Raw genomic sequence first — 14,624 nt, forward strand, 5'->3', positions numbered from 1 at the left:
ATTTGCAGCACAATTATTCGATAGTTGGGAGCTATATAATATTGTTTTCCGATTTAAAAAAAAATTAAAACCGTAATTCTGACTTGACTTATTAATAAGTCAAAAGAATTAAAAAAACAAATTGCAAAATAAAAAAGTAAATATTTTCTTTTTTAATATTTTTATTGTTCCCATGAAAGCTTTATTTTATGGTCGTTCGATTTTTATGAAATTTAAACCATAATTCTAAAATATTTAATCATTACTAAATGTCGAAGAACTAAAAAAAAATTTAAAAATAGAAAAGGTATAATTTTTTTTCATTAATTTTTTTGACTGCTCCTATGGGAGCTATATGCTATAGTCGTCCGATCCGGCTGGTTCTGACTTATGTACTACCTGCAATAGAAAGACAACTTTTGGGAAAGTTTCATGCAGATAGCGTTAAAAGTGAGAGACTAGTTTGCGGAAAAACGGGCAGACGGTCAGACGGACATGGCTAGATCGCCTCTCATAGTGATGCTGATCAAGAATATATATACTTTATAGGGTCGGAGTTGTCTCTTTCACTGCAAACTTATGACTAAAATTATAATACCCTCTGTAAGGGTATAAAAATAAAAATATGCGTCAACGTTTATATGTAACAAGTAGCAAATTGTAAAAATATGTGAGCGTCAACGTTTATATATAACAATTAGCAAATTGATGTTCAACATTTTTTAAAGGCGCTCCACTGTGCATTTTTTTCTCTCTCTCACTCTTGATCAGCTGACGTGAAAGCTTTCACTTTGTTTACAAACAACCGGCTTAAAGCTGCTGAACTCTCTCTTACTCCCAATTTGTTTTCTTTATTTTGCGCTCATTTCTCTCGCGAGTGTTTTTCCCAGCGGGCTTTCCATTACACTCAAGTCTCAATAGCTGACTCTAAGCGACTTCAGTCCGGTGTCCGTCCAGTTTAGTCTTTGGAAGATTTCGGCTTATCGTTTTTTGTGCTGCGTTCTTCGGGGATTTTCTATCTATTTATTTTTGACCTTTTGTGGTACAGTGGACTTTAAAGCCATAGCCGCTTAAAGTAACGCGCCCTTTTGGCTTATGTTTGGTTTGTTTGTTGGCATTGCTCAGCCGCACTGTGTGCCGAGTGCGCGAGAGAGGGAAGATTTTGCGATGTTAGTTTTATTTTTATGCTGCTCCTGTCTCGCTTGACTGCACATCCTGTTCATCCTGTTTTGCAATTTTGGCTTCGCGGTTATGTTTTTTTTTTCGTTTCGAATTATTCAGCTAGGCGCATCCATTTTAGAGATACACAATAAAAAAAATATAGTGATTGGTTTTTAAAAACTTTTTTGCGTTTATTTGTTCATTTACTTCGTAGTTTTATAAAAATATTCCTTGTCTCTCCAATTGTCAGCAATATAGTAATTAATTATGAATTTTATTAAATTTTTCAATTTCTTTTTAGAGCAAATACTCGAATATTTTGCTCTTATAGAGCATTCATATTAAATAATTTTACATATTAACCATCTATTTTCCATTTGAAATTAACAACATATGCACAGGGGGTCTCTTGGTAATAATTTTTCCAAGTGGAATCAGCTTTGCTCACCAAAATAAAACGAGCGAAAAAATATATAAATAAATGGCCAAAAAATTGTGCGCCAGTGTGTCGCCTTTAGAAAAAAAAATACGAATGCAATCAGTAGACCCAGATCTATGACGGGAACTTGGCCCCAACTTTCTCCTACTCCTCCCGGCTAGTTGGCTGTTTTGCTCCCGGCTGGCTACCTCTTACATAACTCAAACCAGCTGCCATGCCAGGTGGGGCCCATCCACACATGTGGCTCAATGATTTATGCACGCTACTTAATGCCTTCTTAATTACATTTTATGTTAGAACCGAAAAATAATATCTTGCTGAAAAACAGCAGACAAGAATGGAGAAGGAGGGGCCGCACACAAATCACATTCCTTCTGGAGGCGGAATGGGCGGAAGGACACGTCCCAGCTGCCAACACAATGCGGAAAACGCTTTCACTTTTACCCTCGGTGCAGCTGGTGTCCCTCTTTTCCCATTTTCGCCGACTTTCCCATACCACCGCCATATGCGACTGAAACAAAAATCTATTTGGCAATGGCCTTGGGCTTAGGGTCGAAAGGGGGTTTTAGGGGTTTCGGGGGTTTCGCTCGGAACAGTCGCTCTTGTGTATTCAGTCAACACAAATTTGCGTGGCCCTTTTCGGGGAGCTTCGGTTTTTTTTTCCCCTCTGCAGTTCATTGAAATGTGTGCGACAAGCGAAATACAACTATACTATGGATCCGTGTTCATTGTCTGGATGCGTGACGTCAGCTGGGGGATCAGGGCATATATGTTGGGGTGCATTCCAATGCGAAACAATACCCTTTGTTGACAGCGATAGTTGGATTGCATTGCGAGCCCAAGGTGAAAGTTCTGTTTCGTGATGTTTGCGTTGCCTTCGATGGAACAGATTTCAGTGGCTTTTTGTGATGCAGATGAATGAAATTGGCCATATCGGAATGGGACTTAAGCAAGGAATTTATTTTAAAATTTTATTGAAATATTCTTTTTCGTAAGAATTCATCAGGCCTGCGCTTTTTTCATGGTCATTTCCAGAACAAGTAAAAAGAGTATATGTGAAAACTGGATGCCATTCAATAAATGAATTTCAATTTCTTTCCACAAACTCAAATGCACAACTTTCAATTTATCATTCACAATTTATACCTAAAACGTATGTTTTAAAATAAAAAAGGTTTCAGTAAAGTTCTTCGTGTGTCCTAAGACATTAAATACAAATTAAATACATTTTTAAATTTTTGAACGTTTATCTTATTATTTGTTTTATACTAGTAAACACAATAAAAAGTCTGCTTACTTTAATAATAAGTTTTTGGTAAGTCAAATTTTCATGCTCCAATTTAATTCAACTTTAGATCTATTTAAATAAGGGTTCGTATAAATTGAGTTTGTCCTTTATAACGGTGCCCTCTCCTCTTGGCGAACCGGAATGTAAGCCGGGTTAGTGCCACGTTTACCCAAGCTGCAAATGACAAAGCCATGGTCCGTGGACACTCCGTGGTCGGTTTAAGCCCGGCCCGAGCTGTCAAGAGGTTGCCATTGAACCAGAACAAAAAGAGAAATCCCTTTCGAATGGGGGCTCCCCATTTTTTGTGCGCCGGACACTTTGGCCGACAGCTCGTGTTAAACAAATTAAACACGTAGCCGGAACAGGGGCAGTCCACAGGCGAAAATCCTTTTTGTCGAATGCCAAACTGGGGTCCCCGCTGTGGTCGTGGCCATTGTAACTGATCCAGGCAGCTTGGCCAGAATCGTGTTGTTAACTCGGCCACGTTTTCGTGTTGCCCTACCCTCGGTTTTGCCTGAAAGTCAAATTAGCGTTTCCCTTCGCCACTCGAGCAGCGCGTGAAAAATGCAAATTTCTGTTCTGCTCTGCTCTGTTCTGTTTCGCTGTTCATAATTTGTAGTGGCCCTGACCAGGGGAAAGGTCAAGCCTGGAACAATAATTACACAATTTATAATTCACAAAACAATTGTTTTTGACAAGTGAAATATTTTTGTTAGAGCACAGTTGGGTCTCCGGCAAAAAGTTTGCCACTAAATGGGCCGCCCAAGTTTTTAATTGAAATGCCTAAAGTGGGTCCCATAGTTTCCTCCCAGTTGAAAGTGAAATGTCGCCAGTGGCGGTAAACTGTTGTTGAATAGGGTAACTGGGGACCCTGCAATCCTTCATGGATTTCAGCCGGCATGGAAAAGAGCAGCTAAAGAATTTTCACGTTGCCTGGGAAATTCCGAATCACGTTTCCTGGGCAACTAAATAAACAATCTCGATGGATACTACACTCGAGGAACACACATATAATGTGTTTAGCTGGCCTGGTTTCTAGAATCTCAATGGGGAGAAACGCCGATTTTTTTTCCAAGTGAAGTTCATAAGAAAATCATCAATATATCAACAAAGTGGCCTGGAAAATCGTTGTCATGGCTGTAGATTTTCCTCATTCGGTCTGAGCCAACCGAGCTGTGTAGAACTCCAAGCCTTGCTAAAAGAAATTGTTCTACTACATAAAGAAATAGTGAGAAAATCCGAGCTAAAATATTCAGTGCAAAAATGTCGATCTTTGATCATCCGGACCAGCTGAAGTTGCTGCAGGACCTACTGAATCCCAATCAAAAGCGAGGCGGCATCGATTACAGCAGCAGTGAGGATGAGGATGAGTCCATGGTGGTTCATAAGCTGAGTTAGTAAATTTAAAAATTTTAGTTTTTGTTAAGTATTAGGACCTTAGTTCTTTTAAATGGCAAGTATTTTATGTGTACTGAGGAAGGTGTCGACCCTCTCCCTGTAAATTGTATAATTTCTGTTATTTGTCCGTGTGGGTGTCCTTTAGACTATTAGCTTAGAAAGAGCCTAAGTCATGGATTACCCTTAACCAAGCTTTAAAATAGTGTTTATCTGTTTCCGAACCTAGATCCTGGTGGCATTGGGCGTAGCAAGGCGGCAGATCCTGCTGGCAAAAGTAAAAAGAAACCCAATCCTTTGGCGACTCCTTTGGTGGAGGAGGAGAAAAAACAGCCTGAGAATCTGGAAGAATGGCAGGAGCAGCAGGAGCGTGAGGAAAACGATATTCTGGAAAGCCGAAAGAGTCCAGAGTATACGATGACCTATCGCCAGGCTGTGGGCACCGAGGACGTTTTCCTGCAGGTGCAAAAATTATCACCTATATAGCAATGCAGATAACATCAATATGTGTATACCTAATAGATGGGCAATCGCACTGGCTCCTCGGCCAGCTGTGAAGATCTTATCCTGGAGATTTCCCTGCCTGATGAAGAAATGAGCGCCGAAAAAATGTCGCTTAACTTGCAGGAAACTGAAGTGGATCTGGGTACCTGCTTATATCGCCTACGATTGCCGCTTCCCCATCCTGTCGATGTGGACCGATGTCAGGCGAAGTACGACAGCGAGCTCAAGAAGCTGCGGCTCACTTTGCGCCTAAAACGGGAGCTAGACTACGTTAATTTTTAAAATCTTAAATAATTTCCATTTATTGTTTCTTACACATTACTAACACCAACTTCCACACGTAAGTTGATGAATTACCAAACATTATCACCAAAATTATAGTGTGACCGAATCCGAATGAAAAATTAACATATACGTCAAAATTCTTTGTGCAACATTTTGTTTTTATTTCAATACCCTGGGGTTTTGTTGGAGAATAAAATATGAAGCTAATACAGATCTTCTCTCTTTATCTAAGATCAGTTCAAATTGTATTGACCAATTAGCCCATCAGTTTAAACCAATTCAAAGTGTATAGGATTTGAAAAAGTTTCGTTTTCGAACGTTTAGAACGTTCCGATTGCCTTAACTTAAATTCATATATCCTCCACAAAGAAATCTTCCTGAAAAATGGCCCAACGTAAAAACATAAGATGAATTTAGTTGAACGACCCTCAGCTCCGAAATCCCTTAGGCCTAAGCAAATATTTTGACGCTAGAGCATTACCCGAATTTTCCCGCAATTTCAATTCAATTGTCGGCACTTTGGCTTGTTTTCCTACCAAATTGCGCATACGCCGCATGTGCCGTGCTGCCGGGTCAATCGCAAATTACGCTCAAACGAAGCATGAAGTATTCCTTGGGCGCTCGGGCAGCCTTTATTATGATGCTGTCAAAAATCACTTTGGCTAAATATTTGTCAAGCACAGACACACAAAAGTCAAATACGACAAAACCAAAAAAAAAGAAAGGGAAGGCAAAAGGCAAAGTTGAAAATCGTGATTTTTTCAGACTGCTCGACCTAATAGGCCGTGAGTTTCGGGACAGGGACTTTTGGTGTAGGCTGCGGGCCACCCAATTACTTCCCGCTGGGTCTGCGGCTGCGTTTTGCCTCATTTACTCTGACTGACACTGGCACATTTCAATTTGTGCGCTCCGGGCAAGCTGCGCCTCGATTTTCGCCACCCCGGTCACCGGCAGAGACATGATAAAGTGTCATCCTGCTCACCAAAAAGAAAAATATATAAGTTAAAGCTCACACAGGCACACAGCAGCCGAAAAAAGATAAAAACTCAAGTTTTGGGCAGCTGGAAGTGCGTGCCTGGCCTGGCCAACTAGTTTTGGATGAGGGAACCGGGGAGTCTCAGACCTTTTGCTTCCTTCTTATTTTCTTAATGAAAGTTTTCCACAGGACTATGATGATAAATCATCTGACAAGGACTCGGCTGTCGACGGAAAACTTTCAATTCAATTTAAATGCCTGGGTCTCGTGGCCAGCGTGGTGGAATTGGAATGTGAATTACAGCAAATTAGGGAGAATGCTTTCAAAGATCAAATTATTTTAATACCAAGATTAAGTCAAAGTTAAATGGTAGAAAAGACATGGTTGATGAAAAAGGTTTCAGAGACTGAAACTTTCATTTAACACACGAATACTTATCCCATACAAATGAAACAATTTCTCACCCATGATGGGAAAAAGCAAACTCTTCAAGGAAAGAAGACGGCTAGGTAAACAAACAGAAATTGTATCAGCATTTTCGGAATACTCCTTTTTGGAAAAACAAACAAGACAACAAAAAAATTACCATGTGTTGATGGTAGACTTCACAAACAAACAAAATGAAAACTTTGCCGCCCTCAAAAAAATTGGAAAACTACGCAAAAACCAACAGAAAAGGGCTGACAAAAAAGCCCAAATTTTTTTCAGCTCATTTACACAAACGCACGTTTCTGCATCATCATCACGATGATCATCCCGGCTAGAACCACTTCCCTTTTATCATCTTTTAGGAAAGTTTTCGACAACACAAATACAAATACGGTTACAGCTACACCGGCAAATGGGAACACAAAATTCAAATGCAAATTGGGCGCATTCTTCCCATGTGCAATTGTGTTGCGAAATTTGGCAACCTCAGGGCAGGAAAATTGCCAAATTTTTAATATGAGTAAAATATTGTGTGTGAAAACTACTTTAAACCCCAAACATATTCAGCATTGAACGATGGCTTGTCCTTGGCTGTGTTTCTGGATCGCAATAAATAATTGTAGCACTTGGCCACACTTGAAAAATGCAATAAGCCAAAGGCCACACTTCCTTTTGCGGCAATGAGCGCTTTTTTCTGAGTATTTGTGAGTGGTTAACTGGAACAAATAGTTCAGCCCCAAGGTTAAAACAATAAACTGATGATGAAAGCTAAAAGTGAACAATTTTTCTCGTTAATGCGACGTCCGCCTTTTCCCTTTGCACCCCCTCCAATGTCATCCTGTTTTCCGTTCCCTGTTAATTGCCATCTGATTAAAGTCAACTCGGCTTACGGCTTAAGCTTTTCCGGCAAGCAAGTCACCCTGCTGAAACTGAATCTTGCATGGGATCTGAATGTCATTGTCCTTGTTGGCCACTGGAAAACATTCTCCTTTTTTATTTCATTTTTTTTCTGAGCTTCCGTTCCACATAAATCTGCAGGTTTTATTTTTAATTACCAGTAAAACCATTTCCATGTCGACACAGTTAAAAGTTAAAAGCCCGAATAAATTTCAATAAAAACGAAATGATATATACAAGAATTTTTTTTTTGGGAAAACGGCTTTTAAGTTGCAATGTGTCCTTGTGAATGCTAATTGGAAACAGTTTAAGAAAATATGTTCGCATACGAGTAAAGAAAAATAAATACATTTTTATTTCTGTAGCATTATATACTTTAGTAAAGAAATATTAAAAGCAGCTATTGCTTTAAACACAAACTTTGCTTAATAAAACAATTACATAAGCTTAACAAAATATTAGGAAAGTTGTAATGTGTAGAAATGAAATCCTAAATTATACCATGTGACTTACAAAAAAATACTCCCCTTGTAACCCAGGACTTCAGACTTATTTTTTGATCATCATTATTTTCTCACACAGTTTGCTTCAACTGCCGCAATTTCACCAATTTTCGCCCAAAACACTTTTCACAGCTCATTAAGGCTAAACAAATTAAACGGGATACCAGGAAAGACAGAAAGTATGAAGTCAGAAGTTGCCGCGCTTACGGAAAAAGCGAAGCACACAAATATCACACATACGCCATGTGGTACACTGCATTCTGGCATCTTTGGTAATTGTAGTTAGGCAAGAAGTTGCCTTGTTGCTACATGGCGAAATAACAAAATCATTGTGGAATTTAATTAAGTTGCCTGGTCGGAGTCACAGTTGGAGCTGAACAGGACGGAACGAGCCCATTAACACATTTTTCAAGTTTAATTCAACGTAATAACTAATTTTGCTAGGCAAAAACGTCTGTGGGCGGAGGGGGAAGTGCTGTGGCACTCAAGCAGCCATATAAATTACAGACAGACATGAGCGGCATACTAGGTCTCGCAGGATGCGAAAGTGTTGCCATTAAGTCGCACACGTGTGCCCCAGAAGAGCGGAGAAATGCTGAGGAGAGAAAGCCCGTAGAAAGTCAGACAAGTCAGTGCCATGTGCCAGCGGCATCTGATGGCCCTTCAAGCCCATTTCTTCAAGTGGCTTCTATTTCTCAGACCGCCACCCCCTAATTAAGACAAATGTAAAAACTACAACAAAAATCCCCAAAAAGCCGAAAGGAAGAGCGAACACATCTGCACAGAGAAGAAAAAATGGCCATTGCAGTTCCGTTTTCTATTTTAACTTTTTAGCTCCAAAGATATATTAATCTTAATAAATTGTATAAAGGCATTAGAAGTGAACAACTTTTATTTGGAAAAATTTGTATTTTGATACAGTTAAGACTAAATTTTTATGTAGCTGTTTGGGTATTTTAGTTTTTATCACACAAATAATAACAATGTTTTTAGAAAATATTATGTAAGAAAACAATACTTAAGTAATTAACTTTTTTTTTTTAAAGTTATATTTTATTTATGTTTTTTTTTTTAAACAAGTAATTTTGCTATGATATTGGTTTAAAAATAGATATCCAAAGATTAAAAAATAATAATAGTCAAAGCTAAACCTAATTTACATTTAAATACCTAGACTTAAATACCTACATTTAATTTATTATGACGCTGAAATCGAAACGCTTTGTCTACGTTAAAATATTTTTAAATGAATTATTTGATGTTTTAAACTGAGCTAGAATTAACTTATTTGATCTCAAACTGAGCCGTTACAAATAGAATGGCAGAAACACGATAACTAACAAAAACTAATTAGAGATAAATTATTAGTTAAATTAGTTAAATTATTAATTAGAGAAAATTTATAAAAAAAATAAAATATTTTGTCGAAAACCAGCTAACGTCCAATTTAGGGCACTTTTTCTCCGTGCACTTGTCAGGATTTCTCTCGAAAGTTGATAAAAAGACATTTTCACTTTAGTTCTTTTTGCGACCTGGATGTTGACACACGGCATTTATGTTTGCCCTGACATTGTCACGTGTCTCATCTGTCGCGTCCTGCGGCACCAACAATACACAAAAGTGAAACAGCAGAGCCTGAGTAACAAAAACAAAGGAAAGGAAAAGCCAGCAGCAAATGTCAATGTCTCACTGAAGTGAATGGCTTTCACCTCCCGAGGAGCTGGGCGTGACCTTTTCGCATTAATCTCCAGCATGATGGCATTTTAATGCAGGAAACTCTACTATAACTATATGGTTATTTATTGTGATGGGTCTGACAGATGTTGCCTTTGATAGGGGATATGGGCCATTGAGCTGGAACAGGAACAGGAACATAACAAAGTGGGAAATGGTCTCAGACCATTCAATTATATCATCAATTAGTTGGCTGCGCAACATGTTGCCAAGTGATTTGGACAGCAGATTAGGGAACAACTCGAGTTTCCGGAGCATAAGAATTAAATGGGTATTAAAGAGGGTTATTCCCTGGCAATGTGTTTCCTACATATAATTTATATTGAACTCAACACGTTTATTTTAATATTTAATGTGAAATATCCTAAAAACACGTTTCAAAATAACATGTAATTAAATAGTTAAACAAAATTGCAGAAATATCTAAGTTTTATCTTTCTTAAGAAAACTATTAATTAATTGAATAAATTAACATCTTAATATGTTAAATAATAAATTAATTCCAAGATTTTCTTAAAAGCAAAGTGTATGCATAAATAGTTTATGTATTTGTACCCCATTATTTCTTTACAAATGCTGTTGAAAAATATTTATTTATCTTTTTGTATTCTCAAACATTTGAAATTTATTTAAATCACATAACGTGTGTTTAAAAAAAAAATATGTATTTTTCAAACTTTTCAAGAACCAACGTCAATTCCAAATAAGGCCTCTAACCCCATTCATATCCCCGAAATTCAATTTAACCCCGCCCAACCCTAAACTTTGCCCAATGATACAAGCGTAAAAACTGGGCCCAGCTGAAAAATGTTGCCTTCTTAGCAGCGCAACGAGTTTTCAATAGGAAACCCACAAAGTAAAAGACGTCGGCAAAAGTCAAAGCCCAGCCGCAAGGCAAATGCCAAATGGCATTATCAATAGTGGATTCAGCGAATCCCAGAATAAATAGAAAGCCGAGTGTGTGACTCTGACTGGGTGCAGTCATGAACATGCATTCGAAGCTATGGCGACATAGCTATAGATATATCTACGTACTTATAGCGACATGCCATTTATTCCATTGAACAAAAACTCATTTGTAAGTGTTTTTATGCGTAAAGGAATTTATTATAAAGGAGGAGCAGCTCCTCCGCAGATTTATTGCTTTATTACGATGTGGCAAAGCGATGGGTATCAGGATGGGAATCCAGTTTGGCGACAAAGGCCAGAGGAAAATAAAGAAATGGCTGGCAAATATTTAGCACATGAAGGCGAAAAACAGACTGACAGAGTGATGGAACGGCGGGGTGTGGAAGGGGAAAATGGCGAGAATGAATGAATGCTGCATTTCCGTCTTTTTTGGCTTTGTCTCCGCGTTGGGACTCCAACCTCCAAGAGCGGGATGTTGTGGGTGGCGGAACGGGTGTTCGCCCTTGAGGGCGTTCCACATCGTCGACATCGTCATCAGCATCAGCATCATTCTCATTGCAGTCGTTAAGTTATAGACTTTGATTTCGCTCGCTTCATTCAGCTGTGGGGCAACTTTTATCCCGCCACCCAGAGTGTGCGCTCTTTTTCAGAGTCGTTTCACAGATTTATTTGCCTTGTGCCCTGGCATCGACTCTCGGCATCCATATTCTTTGCTCGTCTCACTCTTAAATGGCTTTAATTGATTTCTGATTTTATGACCCTGCTGGACACATTTCACAGTTGATTACATGCCAAATGGGGTAAACTTTCTTGAGAGGCTTTGCATTTTCTCAAGTCATTACTCCCGAAGTCTTGGATTACATACAAATATTTGTTTTTAAACAAATCGCTTTATATAATTTTGTGCGTTTAACTTTAGTAATTGAAATTTTAAATACAAGTTATTGTAGAAGCCTTCGGTTTGTGTCAGTGTTGTTGTAAAAGCCTTTGTTTTTTTATGTCTGTGTAATTTCCCATATCTGACCAAGTCAAGATAAATTTCACTGCTCTCGCAAACTAGTCAAATTACCTAAATGTCGGACGAACAATCTGATGAATTTCAAGAACTCGAAAGTTACGAGTCCTACCAGGAAATAAGCCGGAACAACAGTGCCGTCAGTACAGCCGTTGTGCCTCTGGATACCTCAGAGGATGCTCAGTTTTCGGAGCAAATGTTTTCCAACATCCAGGAGCGACTGAAGCAGGATCACGAAACGCGTAAGCCTGGCCAATTTAGCTATGGCCCAGATAAAGCGGAACCTCAAGGCCCGGATTCCCTCGACGGTGCTAGTCGATAATGCAGACAAGTTGGCGGGTGGCGATAACCCACAGAGAATAGATAATACCGCAGGAGCAAATGAAGCCTTTAACGAATGATTAAATGACAATTTTAAATTCAGCTTTAATGTTCACTATGGCTAAACAATTGCCTGTTCAAAATTTTTATTCACAACATCGTACACAGCCTAGAAAAATTCTTCAAGTTTTATGCCAACAGTATGTTCAAGAATAAATTCCAAATTAACCCAAGCTAATTCATAAAAAACAAGTGAATTATAAAGTTGATCCCCTATAATAAACATGCCCAAAACTCGAATGTAAACCAAACCCTTTTCACCATAATTTGAGCCACTTCCCAACGCCATTTACAATTTATTTTGGGCTTTCCACATACAATTGGCAAAAGGCCTTCCGCTTTGCCTTCAAACTATGACTTCTTTTCGGCTCGCACAATAAACTTTTCATTGACCGCCCTTCAAAAATGTTACCCAGAGCCATTCCGAGTAGCTGCACTTTGTCAAGGGCCTTTTGTTTTCGTCAAAAACTTTGCCGAGCCCCGAAATGAAAGTCAAAGTCGGGAAATTTGAGGCTGAAATTTGAATTTGCCTTTCGCCACATTCACATACAAAGACGGATTGCCCTGGGGCCAAACAAATATGTTAAAAGCAATAAATAAGGAAGGACATTCTTCAAGTTGGTCGGCTACCGACCGACTTATTGGCAAAAATACATGTGACATAGCTGACAACAAGCTGACACTGAAACTGAAACTGAGCGCAAAACTAAAAATGAAGCCAAACATAATTTGCCATAAAATGCCGTCGCAGCAGCAGTAAAATTTTTATGAAATATTTTTATTGTTAACTTGCAAAAATGTCAAAAGCATTTTGTCAGCTGGCAAATCTCGGCAATGCTCGGTGGCAGCAATTGTGCAGTGCGTTTATCACTCCGACTGGTGCAACTGTGGCACATTGCAGCTGCTGCTCGGCCACCCGCTCAGAATCCTGCTCCTGCGTCAGTTTGTCATGGTCCACAGCCGGGAATGTAGTCCTTAGTTCTCGCATTTCCCAGTCGCTCGGAGTCGCATTGTGTCACAACTCTCCGCTTCATGCTTAAGTAAACTTTGCCTCAATGTTGTGACTACGCACTGTGTGTGATAACCGAGTTGACTGAGTGAACTCTCTCGGCTGAATGAATGGCTGCCTGAGTGGATGGAAAATGGTTGAAGAACTGCTTTCGAGTTCCAAGATAAATTTGAAACTTTCACGCTGAGCAGGAAGGCGAATGTATAAGAAACATAAGTATAACTCCCCTGCAATGATATTTCAAATAAGTGCAGGATTAATTAAGTTTTTAATGACGCAACTAACATAAACGGAACGATGCCCTTATGGCTTAATTCCTTCATATGGCTTAATTGTATCTATAGATAGTTATTTAAAGTAAATAAAATCATTAATACTCTCAATACCCAACCATAAAAGCAATTAGTGATTGAATTAAGTCATGATTTTAGCTTTTGATTTCCGACTTGCTTTGAATTCTCTCCCAGATGATAGACCTGCCTCGCCTGACGTCATCGATCCATTAAAATTTCAATATAAGCCTAACATGAAAATCAATTACAAAATGCCACAAAATCCTAAAAGCCAAGCTCGAGCCCATAAATTCACGCACACATGCCACTCTTTCTCCTGGTTTGAAGTCTCCACACATTTTAGAATATGGAACGCCGAGCAGACCTAAACGGCCAAAATTGCCAAGTTCAATGTAACCTGTCACAGGCAGCAGACGAACTAATAACGTTTCGATAATCACAATCAGGGAAAAATGCGAGAGTGAAAAGAGGGAAAACGGGCTTTCATGGGAAATCAATCCCACTGAAATCGAAACTGAAATTGAAACCGAATCTAAGGCTGTGGTTGATGGGTTTCGACTGTCATTTGGCCAGAAGGTTCCCACTCAACAGATATTCAAGGCTTTCTGGCTGTTGCCAATACTGATGATGATGGTAATGACTATCACTCTTCAACGAATGACCATCTCTAAACGACTTGGGCAGTGCTGCCAGTACTCAATTTAAGAAACTAAACTGATAGGCAAAAAAAAACAAATGGAAAAAAAGGATAAACAGTTCAAGAAAAGGACCAACCCAAGAAAAAATATGTTTTATAAAATGACAATATTGATTTATTTTTAATTTTCTTAACTTAAACTAATTTAACAACGACAAATAATATTAGACATTTTTTTTCTCAATTTAAAAAATACCCCTTTTTTGCCAGTTTATCAATCCTTCTAATTTTTTTGGTTGGCTTATTAAAAAAAATAAATCAAGTTAAAAAACATTTTTTTTAATTTTATTAAATTTTTACTTTGGAATTTATTTCCACCACGTTTAATTCTAAAAATGAAACTTGCTCATATTATTTAGTAAGTTAAGAAAGCATAAATCCTATTGTTTAATTTTTATTTACACAAATACCTAAGAAAAGAAACATATCTATATGGAAAAGGAACTAAACTTCAGAACTGAACTCGAGCTTTTTTCGCGGCAGTCTTTTCCCGTTGGTAATCTGTGGAAATTAGCATTTCAATCAAATCTACTTTTATGTGTCTGACTTGTTTTATGCCTCAACGACAGCAACAAAGGCAGCCTCATCACGCTCATCGTCATCATCATTCGGCAAATAAAATTGTATCCAGTCTGTTTATGCATTTGAGCCCCGAAAAGGAAAATTGTCGAAATTGATTGATTAAATATTTATTCATACGGAAGTGCTTAGCGTGTTTTCCCTTTGCCCG

General features: G+C 38.5%; 3 protein-coding genes across 4 annotated transcripts in view; all 3 read left to right on the forward strand.

Annotated features, from left to right (window-relative positions):
* LOC128259909 (venom dipeptidyl peptidase 4) overlaps positions 1 to 14,624 on the forward strand; it is an 86,167-nt gene that overhangs the window by 12,017 nt on the left and 59,526 nt on the right. The gene's annotated exons all lie outside the window — the stretch shown is intronic.
* LOC128259922 (dynein axonemal assembly factor 6) lies at positions 3,934 to 5,182 on the forward strand. The gene is made up of 3 exons (XM_052992557.1): positions 3,934 to 4,260; positions 4,492 to 4,724; positions 4,785 to 5,182. The coding sequence occupies exons 1-3, from the start codon at positions 4,131 to 4,133 to the stop codon at positions 5,046 to 5,048; spliced, it is 627 nt and encodes a 208-aa protein (XP_052848517.1). The 5' UTR covers positions 3,934 to 4,130; the 3' UTR covers positions 5,049 to 5,182.
* LOC128259929 (uncharacterized) lies at positions 11,466 to 12,068 on the forward strand. Its single transcript, XM_052992567.1, is given in 2 exon segments — positions 11,466 to 11,737; positions 11,739 to 12,068. Coding segments are annotated over 2 exon segments (342 nt in total). The 5' UTR covers positions 11,466 to 11,572; the 3' UTR covers positions 11,916 to 12,068.

This window comes from Drosophila gunungcola, assembly GCF_025200985.1.
Source record: "Drosophila gunungcola strain Sukarami chromosome 3L unlocalized genomic scaffold, Dgunungcola_SK_2 000009F, whole genome shotgun sequence".
In the NCBI taxonomy this organism is placed as follows: Eukaryota; Metazoa; Arthropoda; class Insecta; order Diptera; family Drosophilidae; genus Drosophila; species Drosophila gunungcola.